We start from the raw sequence: 21,209 nt of genomic DNA, 5'->3' as shown, positions 1-21,209 counted from the left end.
GAGTGGGAGGACCTATCTATCACACTCTGCATTTCCACCTTCATTTGCACACCTTGTTTGATCAGCGTGCATGTGTGCAGTGACAGGCAGAGCAGTGCAGCCAGCTGCTCACAATCACATATGTAAATGACGCCCCTGATTAAAGTTCACCATCTTCATCTCAGCTGGGAGCTGTTCTTTGACAGCTTTAAAAGCTGTTTAATCCGAGTTGCCTCAATGTAAGGTAGCACTAGCACAGCTACTAAATGTCATTCAGGCAATACATTCACAACTATTTAGAAACTACAGCAACAGTAAAACACACATTACTTCAGACACGCAGACAGGAAGACTCAAAACAATGTTACAAACGGGAGGTGTTTTGTAACACTCTTACAGACCCGACCAATTAGAAGAGCTGGACGGGGCCACATGGTGTACTTTATATAACATTTTGCTCTCTTAAGCTCAATACCTACAGCTGTGCGATGGATCTTGTGTATGTTCGTGAACTAAACAGGAGGACAAGGGAGAGCAAAATGAATGAAATAGTATCTCGTCTTAATAAACTGTTAACACTGGGTTCCACACAGGAATAATACTAGCACCGTCCTAGCTCCGCGATGGGCACAGAGACCGCGGAAAGCAATGTGATGCTGGAGCTCGCTGCTGAAGCTTTCCAGGCAAGAAACTTTGAGCTGGCTGCGGAGATCTACGAATGCCAGCTACGGCATTTCAGCGACCCTGCTACGCAAGTGGAAGTGCTCTTGAGAAGGGCTGACGCGCTAGCTTTGGGGGGCAGATTAAGCGAAGCGTTCGAGATCTACCAGAAAGCATCCAAACTCAAGAGGCTGCGACCGGCGCAGCTGGAGAATCTGACCGAGTGTCTGCTTGGCAGCATCAGGAGCAAAGAGGGACTGGGAGCTCATGAGAACCAGGAGCACGACACCACCAGCAGCAGCGTATACGGTGCATTCACTTGCAGGATATGCCTGGGATTCCTATACGAGCCTGTCAACCTGCCTTGTGGACACACTTACTGCAGGAAGTGTCTGGACAGAGAGAAAGAAAGACCGCTGGTCTGCAAGCAGTGCAAAGACAGTACGAAGCTCTGCGATGTGCACGACTACAGGATGAACGTGGTTCTGTGCAACCTGTTAGCCAAGTGGTTTCCGTCCCAAGTGCAGGCAGTGAGACTGAGACACGAAGGGAATGCTTTATACGCGGAGAAAAACCTGGAAGCGGCACTGGAAAAGTATGATGAAGCAATACAATTAGGTAACGGGGGGGCGGGAGGAAGTCATTATATTAATATATTTAATACGCTATATAACATACCTACTGGTTTTGTTTTGTTTTTTTGTGTTACTGCTTAGTAAAATTACATTTCAAAGCATAACGATGTTTATGATTAGACTAGCAGTAAAGGTACTGGAAACTACACGCGTACCGGTCTGTAACTACATCTTACACGTATGATGTGACTGATGAGGCAGTGTTAGTTACTGCTAGGGTTTTGTATTAAACGTCTTCAAACGCGTTTCTTTAACGCAATTGTCTGTCGCAAAGAGGGTCTGGTATTGTAAATGTCAGTAGTCCCTATAATATATATATATATATATATATATTATGATATATATATATATATATATATATATATATATATATATTATATATTGTGTGTGTTTTCCTATATAAATCCGCCAAAACAAAGTTTTGTAGGGGTTGTTAGAAAAAAAAAAAGGCAGATATATTGTATGACTTAATAGGGTATATAAACTCCAGTAAGTTGTTTCAAAACAGAGTCCTTGAAGTAGACCCGCTCTGGGAAAAGGTAGGTCTTTCCACCTTCATGCTTTCTTTTTTTGTTGTTGTTCTGTTAGCTGAAGAGAGACTCTGAAAGTGTTTTAAAGCTTCAGAGTTTAATGATCCAGCACCATTAACGCACATCCAGATAAAAAACAGGGAAGTTAATAATCTGAACTTCTTGTAACATGAACTGAGTAACTGGAGCTGTGTTGTTCAGATTTGCTGTCACATGTTTGAACAGTAAAACCTTTTTTGCAAGCGTGACGTTCGTGAAGAATCTCCAGGCTCGTTTTTAAGGTCAACTTTGCAAACTGAATTGCAAAGTTGAATAAAACTATGAAGAGGTAACACAGAGAATTTACAGTAGAAAACACACTCGTTGGATTAAAACAGACCAGAGTTCAGCCTTAGTGTCACTACAGTACTTGTTGAGCAAATGAGGACATGTCTAAAACGGGCGTGCGATTGAAATGCACTGTGTTTAAAATTAGAAATGTTTTCTTTGTGTTTCTCAGCCCCCAGGGACCATCTGCTGTTCAGCAACCGATCACAGATAAACTCCAGTTTGAAGAACTGTGAAGCTGCACTAAGCGATGCTGAGATGGCATGTCGACTTCAACCTCTTTGGCTCAAGGTGAGGAAGCATGCTTCCCATCTGTGTAATTAGTTGAGTTCCCCTGTGTGTTTGCGTGTGTGTGCAATTCTAGACATTTATGTGTCGTGTTTATTTTCTATTAAGGGACACTTACGGAAAGCACAAGCCTTGACAATTCTCAGGAAATCAGAGGAGGCTTTAACTGAATACCTCTTCTGTATTGCCTTGGAACCAGAAAGCAAGATGGCAAAATGTGAAGCACAAAAGGTACATGGAAGTATTGGCATTAATGCTGAGTTTGTGTCCTTGAAGCAGATTTACTGCATACCTGTGTGAGTGAGTGTGCAATCCAGGGTGTGTCAGTGATCCATAACCCAGAGCACCCTCACAGAGAGTGAAGCACTTGTGTAACACATACTTCCTGTTTACTGATCTCCACTGTAAGGGAAAGCTTACAAAAGAGTGCATTTCAAGCTGTTTGATATTTAATCCACAGGAGATTACTCTTTGACCCAATGTTTTTCAAACAGCGCATAACATATTTATGACATGGCCCTGAAAAATACCTTGTTGTGTTTCCTCCTTGCCAGCTAAATTCAATTCAGTGGGAAATTAATCTCACACTGTGGGTTCTGCAGAATTGAACCCCTTCCCTTTAATTCAAAATAAATCAATAAATAAACGTTTAAAAAAATAGATACCGAAAGGGAAACTGGATCAAGTCAACAGCGGACAAATCCAGAATTCGTTCTGAAATATTACAAGCATACTGTTAAATGTACTCAGTAATTTTCATGCAGGTTTATGCTATGAATTGAATGTGTTCCTCCCTTAATGCATGTGAACCCCAAGCCTAATGTGTTATACTAATGTGCACAGTTCTATATATATAATATAATATTGACTCTGACACTTACCATCGCAGAACACAAGCCTTTGAGCTTCAACACTGATTGCCTGGATCATATTGCAAGGCACTGAAGGTGACAGCAGAGTTTCTTTTTTTATTATTTTTTTTTATATAAATTTAGTCATCTCCAATTTTTTACCCTGATTTCCTCCCCAATTTAGTGTGCCTAATTATTATCTGTATCCTCGGCTCACCACTCGCAACCCCCCTCCGACTCTGGGAACGGAGGCTGGATCACATACCCTCTGAAACGTGCTCCTGCTAATCCATCATTTTACACGCTGCAGATCCACAGCGAGGCCGCAGACCTATAGTGCCGAAGGACAACGCAGATCTGGCAGCTTCACTGCAGAACCACAGGCACCCTATCAGCCACAGGGGTTGCTGATGCGCGGTGAGCCGTGGATTCCCCTACCGACCTAAGCCCTCCCAACCCCGGCAGCGCTCTGCCAATTGTGCGCTGCCCCCTAGGAACTCCCGGTCACGGTCCGTTCTGACATGACCTGGACTCGAACCTGCAATCCCCAGACTATAGAGCATAAGCCCCCGCTCACCTTGAAATAAGTGCCATACTGCATGGCAACATTAAAAAAGAAAAAGCGGGAGCGCGCTGTGAAATGCTCTTTCTTTTTTTCTCTTCTTTCCAGGACTGTAAGAGAAACGACAGCGTGATGTCACCAGTGGAATCGCAGTCATCTTTCTCTGTTGCTGATGCACCGGGAGCGAAGCCTCCTTGCTGTGAAGACCAGGGCAAAGTCAAGTACTTTTCACAAGAGTATCAGCCGCCTGCGTTTGACACAAGCTGCCTTCTAAAGAGGAAACTCGGCATGGAGGAGGAAGACAAGGGAGGGAGTTTCGAAAGATCCTGCAAGAATATGAAGCAAGGTAAATGATAGACCAGTTATATAACAGAGCTGCATTCACATGCTCCGTGGAGCTCTGCCATAGTGTAGTAATGGAGATAAAAACGAGGTGGCAGGGATTGGTTTTGAATGCGTCTGAGTCAAGTTATTTTAAATGGGGTTTATAAAGAGAGAGGGATAAGCTTTGTATATACTGGGTAGGTGGCACATTTTCTTTGTGAGGTGTAGAGCACAGCTGAATGAATCAAGACAACACTATAGACAGAAATGTGAAGTGTGGAACACAGCCAGGGGAGTGACTGGAGACTCTTTTCATCCACAGACACCACGTCCACGGTGCCGAAGGCAGCGACAGCCACGTGGTGCTCAGTCCCAAGTGACCTGATTGACCCCTGTGACCTGGAGTGCTCCCTGTGTATGAGGTATGCACTCATTCCTAGAGAGGTTTCCATGTGGTCTCCCTGCAGTCCTTCCAGGGTTCTCCAGTAGAATGCCAGCCCCTTTCCAATTCCTTACTAACATTGACCTGTCTGGAAAGGCCCCACAAGCCCCTTGAGTTCCCTTTGCTTTGCTTGTGATCCCCACATTCTCACTTACCTGAGACATTTCCCTTGGATTAATTGCACATGTGTTTTCTTGATATTGATATATGGTTTTGATTATCCACTACATATATGTTGGAGTGAGCACTGCCTGTTTTTGTTAATGCAATTTCACTGGGAAGCCCAACCCCGGTTTTCCTGAAACGGCATTGGCTGCCTGACAAGTAAAAATGCTACAGATTTGTCGTCTAACTTGTCAATATTCCAGTCTCCACCTCACAAAGTCTGTCTGCAGAGCTGTTAGACAGAGCAGTGGGCGGAGCCACGGTGTTGAGCAGCAGTCCAGGCGTCACCTGAGGATGATAGAATTCTGTTCAAGAGACCATTGTCTCTTGTGTTTTGTTTTTTTCATGTAACCATGCTTCCATACTTTTCTGCGATTTACAGTGACTATGTGTGCTGCACCTTGCTTAGACTAATATGACCGCTGGACCGTATTTGCAAATATAAGTAATAAAGCTTGTGGTGAAACTGGGAATCGCTTCGGCTGCTGCCCTTTCCATATTCAAAGTAGCTTTGCTGTTCCTGACCCCCCCCCCCCCCCCCCCCGGTGGAGTGCTGGTGGGTGGACCTGGTGCCTCACCTCGTCCTGCCCTATTTAAAACCTGGACCAGTCACTCATTGGCATGTGTGTTTGTTTCTTTGGGTTTTTATTTTTGTATTTCTGAGCTCTGAACTTATTAAATATATATTTTTAAAACTGTCACGCATAGCTTCACAGCTTATACAGAACTGTATGCTGTCATTTTGACAGCACACACTGTTGAGTACAGGTTGAGTCCACTTTTAGAATTGATAGCATTAAGAGAAGGCCATATCGCAAGGCACTCTAATAGGACTTCATTTTGGGCTCTTTTCAAAATGCTAAATTGTGTGGTTTGTGTTAAAGTGTATTTCGGTAAAGCATGTTTGTATTTGTCTAGTTTGATCTTTATAATTCTCTGAAGTTGAATTCAGGGTTAGGAAATGGTTCTGTGTCCATGAACACTAAGAATTTCACCTATATGGATTAACAGTGACCCACTTTTTAGATTGTAAGCGTCCGTCTGCAATCCTGGATCCACTGCAGACCAGCATAGATTTAGCTGTCTGGGTATAGCTGTTATTTGTACAGTATGAATGTCATCATTGTTTTCTGTTGCATGATTCCCTGTCTCTTTGACATGTTTCAGACTTTTCTATGAACCTGTGACAACTCCCTGCGGCCACACCTTCTGTCTGAAATGCCTGGAGCGATGCCTGGACCACAACTCCCAGTGCCCGCTGTGCAAAGAAAGGCTCTCTGAGGTGAGTGTGCGCAGCATGCCACTGGCACTGCAGCTCTGCCATGTTAGTCACAAAGATCCTAGCAAGTAGTCCAAGCTGTGGTTATCTGACACTCAAGAAGCCCTCCTAGCCTGTCTGCTTGACTCGCTTTTTTTTAATATGTTAAGGTATATTTTCCAGCAAGAACTGCTGATAATTACAATTTTTAGGTTGGTGCTATGATTAGGATAATAGATTAAAAAAATAAATAAATTCCAAGTGATATCGTGGACCCATTAGAATAAAGAGTAACCCTTTAAATCCCAGGTAAAGCAACAGGGCACTGATAGATATGAACAGGCTGCAACCCTGAGCACAGTGTATTGCGTATACCTCTGTGCCCTCTATGAGTGTGCCCCCAGTGCAAGCCCTGACCACCCTGTCTCTGTCCCTGCAGTACCTGGCCCAGAGGAAGTACAGCAAGACCCCGCTGCTGGAGGGCCTCATAGATAACTACCTGCTGGAGGAGCTTGTGGAGAGGAGGAAAGTTCATGAGGAAGAAATCGCTGAGCTGTCCAAGTGAGTCCTGGAGTCTTGGAGGCAGGCAAGGAACATGCTTTATAAGAAGAGGAAGTGCAGGTCTAGCACACTGCCTGTGTTTAATAATGGAACATTAGAGGCTGTCCGGTGCAAGCACTTCTCAAATTCTTGTAGGCATTGAACTGTGAACAAGAACCTCCATTTCCAGCTGCAGCATGTTCAACACTTGAAGCTTGTTCTCCTTTAAAACACATGAGTGTATCGTGCGAGATCCAGATCGCTTGAGTACATTTGTGTTGGTTTTAAGCTCTCACCCTGGCGCTCGCCTCCTTTTTCTTTGCAGTTTGAATAAGAACGTTCCTATCTTCGTGTGCACCATGGCCTTCCCCACTGTGCCCTGCCCCCTGCACATCTTCGAGCCCTGCTACCGGCTCATGATTCGGAGATGCATGGAGACCGGCACCAAGCAGTTTGGAATGTGCATCACCGATTCCATCAAAGGGTAAGAGAAACTGCCAATCAGAACACAAGCTCTACAGGACTGGGTCAGCTCAGCACGGTTTACTTAGGAAAGGAAAGCAAAGCAATGTTGGCCCCCAAGATAAATTGATACATTTTGGATACACTGTATCCAGTGTTGGCAGGAATCGGAATTTCTCCCAACACTGGTCACTGCAGTGACTCGCCTGGTTGTGATGCTGGGATATTGTCTGTCTCCATTCACAGACTTGAGTGTTTTAGAGTTGGTCGAAATGAAACCAATGAAAGTGTCTATCAGTTTATCTGGCTATCTATATAGCCGTTATGAACTGTAAACCACTTTAGATTTTCAGCAATCTTAAAAACAGATGTCTTAACAGTATTGCACAGTACAGTTTAATGCACAAACGGCACCAATTCAAGCTGTGGATCTTAGAGACGCTCACTAACATCTGGAACAGCTGAAAGTGCTATGCAGCAGGAGTCCTAAACTGTACCCATGTATGTGCCTGAGCATCTTGAGCAGCTCTTCACTGTGTGCCCTGCAGTGCTCCTCTCTGGGGAAACCTGTGTTGTTAACCGCCTGGGTTCCTCTGCTCAGGTTTGCAGATTATGGCTGCATTCTTGAGATCAGGAACGTGGAGTTCTTCGCAGACGGCCGTTCTGTGGTCGACACCGTCGGGAAGAGGAGGTTTAGAGTGATTGAGCAGCACCAGTGCGACGGCTACAACACTGCGGATATCGAATACCTGGAGGACAAGAAGGTGAGTTTCAGCAGATTGACTCTGTCTCTGCCACCTCCTGTACATGCTGATACACACACACGGTGCAGTGTCTGCTTCAGAGATCTTGTGCTTGCACTGTAGTTCTTTCCTGGAGTGTTGACTGTGACCTGCCGGTCCTGGTATTTATAGATGTCACAGTTTTGACTGATTCATTGATTTGGGTACCTGGAGTGTGGTTTCGTGCTGGATGTGCGATGCAGAGGACAGAGAAATCATTTACTTCATGCTTCAATTGCAGAGCTTATTTGCTTTTGACTGCTTAGTTAGGGAGAACTATTCCTACCGATCCAACCAACCGTTGCATTCTTAAGAGAAAGGCATTTGCACATTTCCACACTGGTTCAGAGGATCCCCATCAATAGGTACAAACCAGTGATTTCAGATGTTTCTGCTGTGATTGTGTCCATTGATCTAAGCTGCCTGTTGTTCCCTTGGTGCAGGTGGAGGGGGAGGGATATGCAGCTCTGCTGTCGCTCCATGACGCAGTGTACAACCAGTCCTTCACGTGGTTCAACTCCCTCAAACCAGAACAGAAGGAGCGGATCACTGGACACTTCGGACCAATGCCAGACAAGGAACCGGAGCCACAGGTACAGGTGCAGTGCAGGTCACACAGCTGAGCTGCAGGGGGTGCACTTCTGCTTTCCTTGTGGGAAATTAGAAATTTCTTTAATTAGCATGTGGAAGGGTGCAGTGGGAGGTACAGCTCTGACACCAGAAGAGGAGGGAGCTTTGAGCTTTAGTGCTCTGCAAGATTACTGTCACAGCATGTGAAGAGGGCGCGTCCACCAGCACAGCGGAAAACTAGGTCTTCTGCTGACGCAGAACGCTAGAGGAAATTGCCTGGTGCTGCGTCAGTGTAAGAGGACATTTAAAGGCTGAAATAAGCAAACAAAACAGAAAAAAGTTTTTAATTAATTAAAGTGCCTCAAATGACGGCTTACAAGGATCTTCTCCCCAGGTCTTATTCCCCAGGGCAGTGCATGCAGAAATAGGTCAGACTGAATGGGGCGTAGGGAAATATAACCATATCAGACTGAGCAACACAAATGAAGTATCCAGATCCCATGGAATTCTTTAGACACTGCGTGAAGCTCTCCCTCCAACGCTGCAGTCACTCTGTCTGGCTAGACCGGGAATTATTGATGCACAATATTAACTTAAAAAAAGGTTATTTAACAGGACTTGACCACATGATGCAAATTGTGTCTAAAGTAGAGCAAAGTCAATCCTGTTTGTTTTTAGCCTTTTATTATCCCTTTTAAATTTTGGCACTTAATGTCTTTTTTTAATCCACATACCCTCTGCATAGGGCTGTAGGTGATAGATTCTTGCACCAGTTATGATCAAATCAGATTGGTTTTGCTCATTGGTTTGGTGCCCCTGCACTGTGTGAATGCTCCAGCTCTAACCCGCCCTCTCTCTTCTTCTCCAGGTCAGCCCCAGTGGTCCCTCCTGGTGCTGGTGGCTACTGGCGGTCCTGCCCTTGGAGGGTCGCGCTCAGCTGCTGTTCCTGGCCATGACGTCACTCAGGGAGCGTCTGGTCGGCATCCGCAGAGTGCTGTCCTTCATGTCCTGCGGCCGTGCCCGCTGACCGCCCGCTGCCTCGTGTTCCTCTTATTTTTTTTTTTTTTTTTTTTTTTTTTTTTTTTTTTTTGAGACCAAAATTGTATCCCTGTACAGCCTTGTAAAAAAAAAAAAAATTTGGCAGGTTTCCTGCTGGTTTTATCAAATTCTTAAGAAATGCAAAAAAAAAGAAAGAAATAAAAGAAACCTTTTCAGTTCTTATCGCTGGGATCGGATACTGATTATCTCCACCGTGCTTCCAATCAGCGTGCTTTAATATACAATCCCAAGTTTTCCGTGTGGATCTGGGATCTGTTGTATTGAGTAGGTTGTGTGTTCAGGCTCTTACTGTACACTGGAACTCCTAGTCCAGGCTCTTACTGTACACTGGAACTCCTAGTCCAGGCTCTTACTGTATAATGGAGCATAGTCTCACCTTCCTTCTGGAGAGGTTCATTGTCCGGGCTTCCTTCTTTTCCTATTACAAACACATTAACGTTTCACCACCTCTGTTTATTCCTGTGTCATACTAACTGTGCAACCAGCCACTTGTTACAAGCAGATGCAGCACTGGTTTCAGACAGGCTGTCTGTATATGGACCCTTCTTCTACAGAAACAACTGGCAGAGCTCGCAGCTTGTCAAAACGCACCTGTGTGCAAACACACTGAATAATGGAAATAAAACCTAAACAGCATTTAGCCATTTTCAGTTTAAAAGAAGAACACATTAGAATTGTGTTAACATAGGTAATATAAACAGCAGTACATTGTAACAGTTATAAAAAGTGGGGCAGACACCTAACATTGAAACACATGCGTATGAATCACAATTGAACAGCTGTCATTTCCATGTAGTAATGAATATAAAAGGGGTGATAATGGACTGTTTTAACAAATTCAATGCATGTTTTTCATAGTTGCCCTTGTTCCTATTACCTCCTGTTAAAGCTGTGGAGAATCTCCTTGCTCAGTGTTATTTGCTTATAATCAGTACAGTCACACATGCTGCCCTTGTATGTGAGTGGAATTGCACGGCAGCTAGTCTTGTGGAAGCAGTTTTCTTCTGCAGCTGTGTGTCATTATAGTGGAAACATCACTACACTATAGTTTAAGCTGCAATACACACACTTAAAGCACTGCACATAAAGCAAGGAATGTAGTCTTGTCTGTAAAAGTGCATACTTGAAGTAGTAAGTCAATGTATTGTTTATTTTGCAGCTGGATTGGCGCTGAATGGAAGTAGATGTACAAAGAGGGAACGAGGGTTTCTGAATGACAGGCCATTAGTAAAGTATTGCCATCTGTGGACAGCTTTATGAAAGAAAACCTTTTATTTCCACTGGTGATGATTAAGACTGAAATGAATATATATATATATATATATATATATATATATATATATATATATATATATATATATATATATATATCGTTTTAAACACTTTCCATAACCAGATAAGAGTACTGACCATTGTTGACTTGCTAAACCCAGAGAAACCAGCTGCAGAACCTGTCTCTAAAAGAGACAGGCACTGTCCTCTCAGTGCTGTCCACGGTACCTGCTTCGTTTTGCATTCAGGAGCTGTGACCGTTCTTTTAATCCTCACAAGTGCTAAATAAAAAACAAGGGGGTCTGATGTTTGGATGCTCAGAATTGCAAAGTATCCTCCTCACTGACTTCCACCTCGGCTGATCACATGCATTCTGCGTGTTTGTTTGTAGTGCCTTAGTTGTATTTTTTTTTTACCATGTAATGCATATCCAGAACTCTGCATACTCAGTTCAAAGGTGTGTTAAATGCTGTTCTATTGTTAAACTACTCTATAGTTTGTCTTAACTTCAGAGTTGCAGGCAATTGCTATTAGAATGGCTGTGTTGTATTTTTTTAGATGTAAGTGTTTTTATATACTGCATATACAGCATTGTCTGTTGCTGTGGTAGACCCTGTATAATTGTTTTCAGGCAGCAGGCACTGGATGTGCTTCTTGTTCATGCTTGGTGTCTTGTTTGTATTTTTGTATGCAGTGGTTACCTCCTAATCAAGCTGAGTGTATTTCTCGTGCAGTCTTTGCTGTGTCAGGTCAAGTGAAGCAAAAGAAAATGCTCTCACAATTTGATAGTAGCCACTGAACACTAATATACATATTAGAAGGAAAGACATGTAAATAAAAACGCAGAAGAAAACCTGATGTGAACATACCTAATCTGATAATATAGAACCTGTTCAAGGTGACATTCTCAGTGCGAAATCTACACTGTGCTATTGTCACTGATCAACAGTTTACCTGGAAAAGCTTAATCCATCTGTTACTGTTTTACATCTCTAAGGTATCTAACTAATGACTGCCTGGAAAGCCCTTACTAGTAATTTCATTTTTCCAGTCCTCAAAGCATTCGGCAGACCGCACACATTGCTTTATACACCCCAGCTGCTGCAAGCTCAAAGTGAAAAGAATACAAACTGATTTCTTTCTTTTTCCTCAGCAGCTTCAATCTAAACCAGGCTTTAGACTTCATACCACATTTGCATTTGACAGATGGTTACATGTTTATAAACATACATAAATATATACGTATGTTCATAACTATGATGAAAGTACACAACTAATGGCAATCAAATGCAGTCACGAGACACCTTGAGGGGGGCTGTTTTTCTGTCACGAGGAAAAACCAAACATGTCTGCACCAACAGAGCTAGGTCCTCAGCGCAAGAGAAAGACATGGAACCTACTCAGCTATTAGCTAAGCATAAGCTAACAGTTAAAGTACCAGCTGCAATGTAGGTCATTCTGACAGGAGGAAGGAAACTGTGCAGCAGTTGAGAATAACCTCCAGCACTCGCCTCCCTGCCAGTGGCAGCTGTGCTACATGAGGAGCGAGGAGCGGAGCCTGCATTCTCCCCTGGTCCTGCCCTGTCCTGTCAGGAAGGCTGAAAGAACCGAATCTATTTAGACTGGAGCAAAGAAGAATCAGGAGGGGACATTATTGAAGTCTTTAAAATCTTAAAATGGAGTTGACATAGTTAACCTTAACCAATACTTTATACGCAGCTCAGAATCCAGGACCAGAGGACACAGTTAGCAAGTAGGTGAAGATAAGACTTAGGACACTTCTTCAAACAGACAGTGGTGAGTGCACCTAGTCATGTTGTTGCGGTAGAATCAGTTGGATCCTTTAAGACCCAACTTGACAGTTTTGAGATCAATCAGCTCCTAGGAACCGCTTAGATGGGACGAACAGCCTCCTCTTGGTCGTACATTTTCTTATGTTCTCATGTCTTGAGAGAGGCACCAGTGTCATCCTTAATGATGTTTACATAACGCCGGCAAGAGCACAGTCCTCGTGTCAAGGTTTAAATTGGTTCAGAAAGTATCAAGTGTTTACTGAGTCTGTAAATGACACCTGTCATGCAAGGAGATTCTGCAATAGCAGTATTACATGTGCCTGCGTTCAGGGAAATAGAAACCTGTGGAATCTAGGCAGACAAGGACTGTGGAAGCCTGGCTCCAATGTGGGCTCTGTGTCTAGATTTTAATATCAGCAACACAGACATGTCTGAAAGAAGCCCTCATGAGGTTCTTCAAACCTAAAAAAAGAACTACAATGGTTTGAAATACAGCAAACCATCCCATACCCTCCCAGAAAGCCATGTGACCGACAGTGTTTCAGGCAGCAACTGTTGGAACGCGCAAGCTTATTGCTGGCGATTACCCAGCCCGCTTCTAAAAAGGTTCACAGCTGTTCAAATAATCACTCTAGACACACTTCACATTTCATTTGGCTTGAAACGCAGAAAGACATGCACCATCTTAACCAGACTCTGAAATGACACTCAGATCAAGAGTAAAAGGGAATGCTGCAAAATCAGTCGGAGCACAATGATCCTACTTTATTAGGATCTGCTTGAAATGAGATGTGCTGCACTCTGTCCCGTATCATATGCCTTATATTTTTCTTGACAAGCCGGGTTATGTAACTCCAAAGACAAGGTCACCGGAGGGAAAGGTTACTGTGGAAACTTGGCAGACACACCTATCCAAACAAATTAAAAAAAATTATAAAGTGTTACATATGAGCAGAACTAGGTCAGAGCAGTGATTTCTGGGAAATAGTTAAGTAACTCACCCAGAAAAGGCAACTCTGAGGTTAAATGGACAGCGAGCAGATTTGAGGCTTACTAACTCTAACAAGCAACGACCCCATCGTCATTCAGCACTCTGTCATGACCTTGAACCTGTAGAAACGTCTTCTCATGCAAACCACTGCGGTTATGGAACTCCTTTATCTCTATCGTGACCTTGAGATCCAACCTTTCTACTGCATCAGTGCAAACCAGACAAGCCCTCTGCAAAGGTCTTCCTGCTAAGCAATAGGAAAGCCCTTGGCACTAACAAGGAGCACTGTGTTCTGTTCGGTAACTGTAATAACCTTAGGAGGCCAAGCTGTTTCAACAAATTCTTAACAAATAAATATTTCATGCAAATGTATGAATCATAATATTGGCTTTGAAAAAATAAGACAAGTAGGAAGCTAAAGCCTTCGTCAGTGTCATAAAAAATCCTTTGAAAAGCAAGCTGATTAGAAAACCCCATAACAGATTGTATAAGCTATTACGAGACAGACAGGCTTGGGAAGCCAGGTTCTGATGGGTTTACATATGCTTCAGTATCCACGATGCTCCAGACTGGCTGCTCCGTTTGTTAAGGGTCCTGGGAACCTGTGATGCACAACACATGATAACCACTTAGGAAACAAGAGAGGTTTCCTCTTGCAAAGAGATCAAACTGCCAGCTTGACTGCAAATGCCCCCTTCCCTTAATTACATAACTGCTGCTTACGCAACTACATCATATTAACCAGACATTAACACAGCGCTCAATACTTGTCTAATGGGTGCTTGCATAACATATGCAGCGTGAAAGCTAAATGCAGTAGGTGCTGTCACTAGAGCAATGTGATTTATCTTATTGACCGTTCTGAGTCGTGGTAAACACATTTCATATTCAGGTCTTACCAGGCATCTGTTTAAGCAGAACGGATGTCCCTTGCACCGTTCTATAAACTTATAAAAGCAACACTCCTCATAAACTCAAGCATGGGCAGTTCAGACAAATTACATTTAACAAGGAACAACATTGACTTTTGTCACTTTAATTCACTATGGAAACATGACAAAGGTAAACAAAATGGGCGATTTTCCACACAGCAACTGAAAAAGCTGCAAAGCAGATCAAAATTAAATACGGCTAAACTATTTTAATTTACAGAGAGTGTTATTAGTTAATATTTGTTTGTTGCTAGTAGTATTTTTATTTGTAAATACTTATAAAGTGACTGGATCAATGGTCACTTAAATTATAAAAATCTAAAGCATATTCCACACAGTAGGGGAGTGCATTAATTTGCATAAAAATAAAGTATGTACATTAAAGTGAGTTTCAAATGGAATTAGCAGTTGCAATGCATAAAGGATAATGTACTTGGATCTGTGCTTCTTAAAGCTATCTGTCCATTTATATCCGAATTGTACAGTTCTATTTAGTTCATAGCAACAACACCTATTATCATAGCTCCCTCATCCATATCTCATTAACACCTGCAGGCGTTGCCATGGGAATTGGAGATAAACCCCTGCTTTTAAACACACAGACCTGGATTCTCAAAATCATTTACTCCAAATTGTCATTAGCAGGTGTTTTTTTTTTTTTTTTTAATTTGTTTTCTGATAGTCAAAATGCACCCAATAAAGTTATCAAGTTATAAAACAAGTCAGACATTTCATTTAGGGGCTTGTTGTGATTCTTCCAAAACTGTTTATTATTCGTTTTAGAAATGCAAGTGTTTGTCCCCCTACATGCTGTCAGAGAGGAGGCTCATTGCGTTGATCACACCCCCGGTTTTGTGGAGGACTCTGACGGCCACATTGCGTTCCACTGACAGCTGGGTCATCAGCACTTCAATATCCCGCTCGTCCAAACCATCCTCGCACTCCGACTGCCTCCCGAAAGCATGAAACACGGCGCTTTCATTCAGAAAGTCCACAATGTTGCACCTGCGCACCAGTTTCCCTTTGGAGACTAGCCTCATCTTCTCAGCGGGGACCCGCAGATGCCTTGAAATCAGTCCATAGCAGTCGAGGCCGGTGGTGCCTTCGGGGAGCTGCAGCGTGTGCTTTAGCGTGTTGTGCTTCACTTTAATGGTAACGGAGCAGCCTAGGACCTTCGCGGCACCCCTGTCATCATCCCCCTGCAGTGCAAGCCCTGCTGATGAGCTGCACCGAGCGGAGCTGCTCCCCGGCGGCGCTTTAACAATGGGATTGCCGCACACTGTCTTGTGAAGAGGCCAGTGCTTCAGCTGACAGTCTTTAGAGCTATATATATATATAAAAAAAAAATTGATTAAGAACAAATAAAAAATAACAGCTGCTGCTGCTGCTTGTATTACTTTTTAAACAGTATAATTTTAAAAGCACTGTCTATGATTACACTGAATATTATTTATCACAATTGAAATATGAAATATTGGAAGGCATGGTGCATTTCTGTCAGCATGTTTACCAGTGTACCATCGGTTTGTCAAATTCAATAATGTACTCTGTGCAGTCTTTCTTTACGTGTTTATTTATTTTAGAAATGGCCAGATCAATCTCTCCTGAAACAAAAGCACAGTAAACTGCAGTGAGTGCTGGACACACAATGCGAGTGCCCGCCTCCGACCGCTCGGTTCAGATCGGTTCCTACTATGCGGGGATCAATAAATAAAGCGCGCTGCCGGGTTTCTCGTCTTATTTGAAATATTTCAGGTTTTATTTTTAATCCCCCAGCGCACACTCCTTCTATGTAGTAGTAAAAACAGACACTCACCAGTAATACACCTTTCTGCACCTCGTACATCGTTGCATAACATCTAGAGTCCGTTTACATATCGGGCAGCTGACCGCTACTGCCTGAGCATCCATCTTCACAACAAGAGATACGTTTTTATCAGCAGCGCTCGATTCGACATTTCTCTTTCGTACATAAAAAAAAAAAAAAAAAAAAAAAAACCTTACCCGTGGCACCATAAAAATTATAAAATATATATGAGAAATATTATAACATATAATATGTATATATATATTTACATGATAGAGAGATATGTATATGCATATAATATATATATATATATATATTAACATATGTAGACGAAAACTCTGCTTTTAACTGTACATAATAATATCACATTATATTTGTAACGAATCTGCTGACATTGTTTTACACTAGTGGGTTGTTGCGCTTTCTGATTAAGGTCCGTGTAGATGAGCTACGATTTTACGAATACAAAACACAGATGACAAGGTAAGAATGTTCTTAAGAAATATAACAACAACAACAAACAAATAAAAAATAACTGAACGCCACTGTGGAAATAAAATAATAAATAAACATACCCGGGTGCGATAAGTTTAAAGGAATGTAATGCTTTTCGGTTGTGCTACGGGGCCCCCTAGTGATGTAAAACGAAGATGCCGTATTATTCGACTACGGGTTTGTATGTACAAGCACTGTGAGCGATATGATTATGCTAGCGCTGTGAGCGGTATGATTTGCCAGCGCTGTGAGCGTTATGTGCTAGCGATATATGATTATGCTAGCGCTGTGAGCGTATGATTGTATGATTATGCTAGCGCTGTGAGCGGTATGATTGTGCTAGCGCTGTGAGCGTTATGATTATGCTAGCGCTGTGAGCGGTATGATTGTGCTAGCGCTGTGAGCGGTATGATTGTGCTAGCGCTGTGAGGGGTATGATTATGCTAGCGCTGTGAGCGGTATGATTGTGCTAGCGCTGTGAGCGGTATGATTGTGCTAGCGCTGTGAGGGGTATGATTATGCTAGCGCTGTGAGCGGTATGATTATGCTAGCGCTGTGAGCGGTATGATTGTGCTAGCGCTGTGAGCGGTATGATTATGCTAGCGCTGTGAGCGGTATGATTGTGCTAGCGCTGTGAGCGGTATGATTGTGAGCGGTATGATTGTGCTAGCGCTGTGAGCGATATGATTATGCTAGCGCTGTGAGCGGTATGATTGTGCTAGCGCTGTGAGCGGTATGATTATGCTAGCGCTGTGAGCGGTATGATTATGCTAGCGCTGTGAGCGGTATGATTATGCTAGCGCTGTGAGCGGTATGATTATGCTAGCGCTGTGAGCGGTATGATTATGCTAGCGCTGTGAGCGGTATGATTATGCTAGCGCTGTGAGCGGTATGATTATGCCAGCGCTGTGAGCGGTATGATTGTGCTAGCGCTGTGAGCGGTATGATTATGCCAGCGCTGTGAGCGGTATGATTGTGCTAGCGCTGTGAGCGGTATGATTATGCCAGCGCTGTGAGCGGTATGATTGTGCTAGCGCTGTGAGCGGTATGATTGTGCCAGCGCTGTGAGCGGTATGATTGTGCTAGCGCTGTGAGCGGTATGATTGTGCCAGCGCTGTGAGCGGTATGATTGTGCTAGCGCTGTGAGCGGTATGATTGTGCTAGCGCTGTGAGCGGTATGATTGTGCCAGCGCTGTGAGCGGTATGATTGTGCTAGCGCTGTGAGCGGTATGATTGTGCCAGCGCTGTGAGCGGTATGATTGTGCTAGCGCTGTGAGCGGTATGATTGTGCTAGCGCTGTGAGCGGTATGATTGTGCTAGCGCTGTGAGCGGTATGATTGTGCCAGCGCTGTGAGCGGTATGATTGTGCTAGCGCTGTGAGCGGTATGATTGTGCTAGCGCTGTGAGCGGTATGATTGTGCTAGCGCTGTGAGCGGTATGATTGTGCCAGCGCTGTGAGCGATATGATTGTGCTAGCGCTGTGAGCGGTATGATTGTGCTAGCGCTGTGAGCGGTATGATTGTGCTAGCGCTGTGAGCGGTATGATTGTGAGGGGTATGATTGTGCCAGCGCTGTGAGCGGTATGATTGTGCCAGCGCTGTGAGCGGTATGATTGTGCTAGCGCTGTGAGCGGTATGATTGTGCTAGCGCTGTGAGCGGTATGATTGTGCTAGCGCTGTGAGCGGTATGATTGTGCTAGCGCTGTGAGCGGTATGATTGTGCCAGCGCTGTGAGCGGTATGATTGTGCCAGCGCTGTGAGCGGTATGATTGTGCCAGCGCTGTGAGCGGTATGATTGTGCTAGCGCTGTGAGCGGTATGATTGTGCCAGCGCTGTGAGGGGTATGATTGTGCTAGCGCTGTGAGCGGTATGATTGTGCCAGCGCTGTGAGCGGTATGATTGTGCCAGCGCTGTGAGCGGTATGATTGTGCCAGCGCTGTGAGGGGTATGATTGTGCTAGCGCTGTGAGCGGTATGATTGTGCCAGCGCTGTGAGCGGTATGATTGTGCCAGCGCTGTGAGCGGTATGATTGTGCCAGCGTTGTGAGCGGTATGATTGTGCCAGCGCTGTGAGCGGTATGATTGTGCCAGCGCTGTGAGCGGTATGATTGTACTAGCACTGTGAGCTGGTATGTATGTACAATAGTACTGTAAGCTGAGTAATGTTGTATTCGTCACATACTCTTACAGTGTCCCTTTCCATATCTGTTTAATTTTGGGGACATTTAAGTTATTTAAGCTATAACACATTCAAGTTTAAATAAATATACACACACGTATTCTCTGCAGTGCTAATTAAAAGCAGTTTGCTGAAGATTTAACTTCAGTTCCATGAAAGTTTAAACATAAAAAATAAATATATAACAGGGCAGTAGTGTGTGTGTATATATATATATATATATATATATATATATATATATATATATATATATATATATATATATAATGTGTGTGTGTGTGTGTGTGTGACGCAAAGCTGCAAACAGTAACATGTGGTAATATGTACGGAAGTCCTGGAGATATATACACACGTTAACATCATATTTGAACACAATTAAAAAATTAATCATCATTGCGTTGTGTTAAAGGGGAGAGACACTGCCAGATAAATCATTTCCTCCAATCAATGAAGGGATATTCAGTTATAAATCCACAAACTCTGCATTGATATCATAGATACTGTAAAGGGGTCTCAGGTGAGGTGTCAGATGATCGTAAAATGTAACGGTCTGTGCTGGAAAAGGTATGGTCCTCTCCATACCTGCCCTATTCCCCTCCCACTGTACAGTGTCTACAATGACGTGAAATTACAGGGACACTAATGCAGGCCTGGCATGGATTACTATACAATACAATACAATACAATTCACATTTCTATAGCGCATATCATTACAAGGACAAACAAAAACAATGAAACTATTAAATGAAAAACAATTTAATGAAACAGCAATTTAGAGACAAATGTGCTTAATTGTAAAGTTAGAAAAAACAGTTTGTAAAAATATAATTAAGAGTCTAAAACAGAAATGTAATAAAATTAAAAATATACACTGTAGAATAATTAGAAACTGACAAAATGCTGCATAGTGGGTCAGTGTACAATGAGCTGTCTGTAGTGTGCAGTGCCAAAAACGAGTGCCACCTGCAAAGCTGCAGATCATGCTGCTCTAAATCAAGGATGCTGTGTAACATGTTTGCATCACCTTACCTTTGTATGTTTATTAAAATATACATATAAATGTACAAAGAAATGCAGATGCAAAGAAAACTAAATTCATATATTTGGTTATACAGTTATGTTTACAGTGATGATCATGTTTTTCCCCCTCATTAAAAAAAAGGTAAATGTAACAGATTTATAATACATTTATAGTGTCCATGTTTTACTGTATCCTTCAATATAAAGTATTCTCATGTGAAAAAGCCACCAAGTCATTGCAATTTCTATACACTGTTGAACTCTGTGATATTCATCCAGGGATTTCACAATATATAAAACTCATACTTTTCACATCTAAAATTTCAAATACAAAGCAAAAAAAATGAATAAAAAGGGGTCATTTCTCGTTACTTTCTCCCTCCTTTTTTTGACAAAACAAGATCTTTCAGCACAGTATTTCATCCAGAATCATGATCTTTCAGCATAGCATAGCATTTCATCCAGAATCATGATCTTTCAGCATGGCATTTCATCCAGCATCATGATCTTTCAGCACAGCATTTCATCCAGAATCATGATCTTTCAGCACAGCATTTCATCCAGCATCATGATCTTTCAGCATAGCATTTCATCCAGAATCATGATCTTTCAGCATAGCATTTCATCCAGAATCATGATCTTTCAGCACAGCATTTCATCCAGCATCATGATCTTTCAGCACAGCATTTCATCCAGAATCATGATCTTTCAGCACAGCATTTCATCCAGCATCATGATCTTTCAGCATAGCATTTCATCCAGAATCATGATCTTTCAGCATAGCATTTCATCCAGAATCATGATCTTTCAGCACAGCATTTCATCCAGAATCATGATCTTTCAGCACAGCATTTCATCCAGCATCATGATCTTTCAGCATAGCATTTCATCCAGCATCATGATCTTTCAGCACAGCATTTCATCCAGCATCATGATCTTTCAGCAGAGCTTTTCATCCAGAATCATGATCTTTCAGCACCGCATTTTATCCAGCATCATGATCTTTCAGCACAGCATTTCATCCAGCATCATGATCTTTCAGCATAGCATTTCATCCAGAATCATGATCTTTCAGCACAGCATTTCATCCAGAATCATGATCTTTCAGCATAGCATTTCATCCAGAATCATGATCTTTCAGCATAGCATTTCATCCAGCATCATGATCTTTCAGCACAGCATTTCATCCAGCATCATGATCTTTCAGCATAGCATTTCATCCAGAATCATGATCTTTCAGCATAGCATTTCATCCAGCATCATGATCTTTCAGCACAGCATTTCATCC

The 21,209-nt window shown here is 42.8% G+C and overlaps 2 protein-coding genes across 2 annotated transcripts; one reads left to right on the top strand and one right to left on the bottom strand.

Moving 5' to 3' along the window:
* The first annotated feature begins 444 nt into the window (after nucleotides 1-444).
* LOC121295710 (LON peptidase N-terminal domain and RING finger protein 3-like) lies at nucleotides 445-9,461 on the top strand. Its single transcript, XM_041220698.1, has 11 exons — nucleotides 445-1,257; nucleotides 2,304-2,422; nucleotides 2,528-2,650; nucleotides 3,941-4,178; nucleotides 4,479-4,578; nucleotides 5,931-6,045; nucleotides 6,461-6,582; nucleotides 6,887-7,045; nucleotides 7,625-7,787; nucleotides 8,249-8,398; nucleotides 9,244-9,461. The coding sequence occupies exons 1-11, from the start codon at nucleotides 603-605 to the stop codon at nucleotides 9,400-9,402; spliced, it is 2,103 nt and encodes a 700-aa protein (XP_041076632.1). The 5' UTR covers nucleotides 445-602; the 3' UTR covers nucleotides 9,403-9,461.
* Nucleotides 9,462-15,060: 5,599 nt separating this feature from the next.
* LOC121295625 lies at nucleotides 15,061-16,350 on the bottom strand. Its single transcript, XM_041220512.1, has 2 exons — nucleotides 16,239-16,350; nucleotides 15,061-15,745 (listed from the first exon to the last, which is right to left on the bottom strand). Exons 1-2 carry the CDS (start codon nucleotides 16,331-16,333, stop codon nucleotides 15,226-15,228), a joined length of 615 nt encoding a protein of 204 aa, XP_041076446.1. The 5' UTR covers nucleotides 16,334-16,350; the 3' UTR covers nucleotides 15,061-15,225.
* Between the last annotated feature and the right edge of the window lie 4,859 nt (nucleotides 16,351-21,209).

This window comes from Polyodon spathula, chromosome 20 (genome assembly GCF_017654505.1).
Source record: "Polyodon spathula isolate WHYD16114869_AA chromosome 20, ASM1765450v1, whole genome shotgun sequence".
Classification (NCBI taxonomy): domain Eukaryota; kingdom Metazoa; phylum Chordata; class Actinopteri; order Acipenseriformes; family Polyodontidae; genus Polyodon; species Polyodon spathula.
This window is presented reverse-complemented; position numbering and strand designations above follow the sequence as displayed.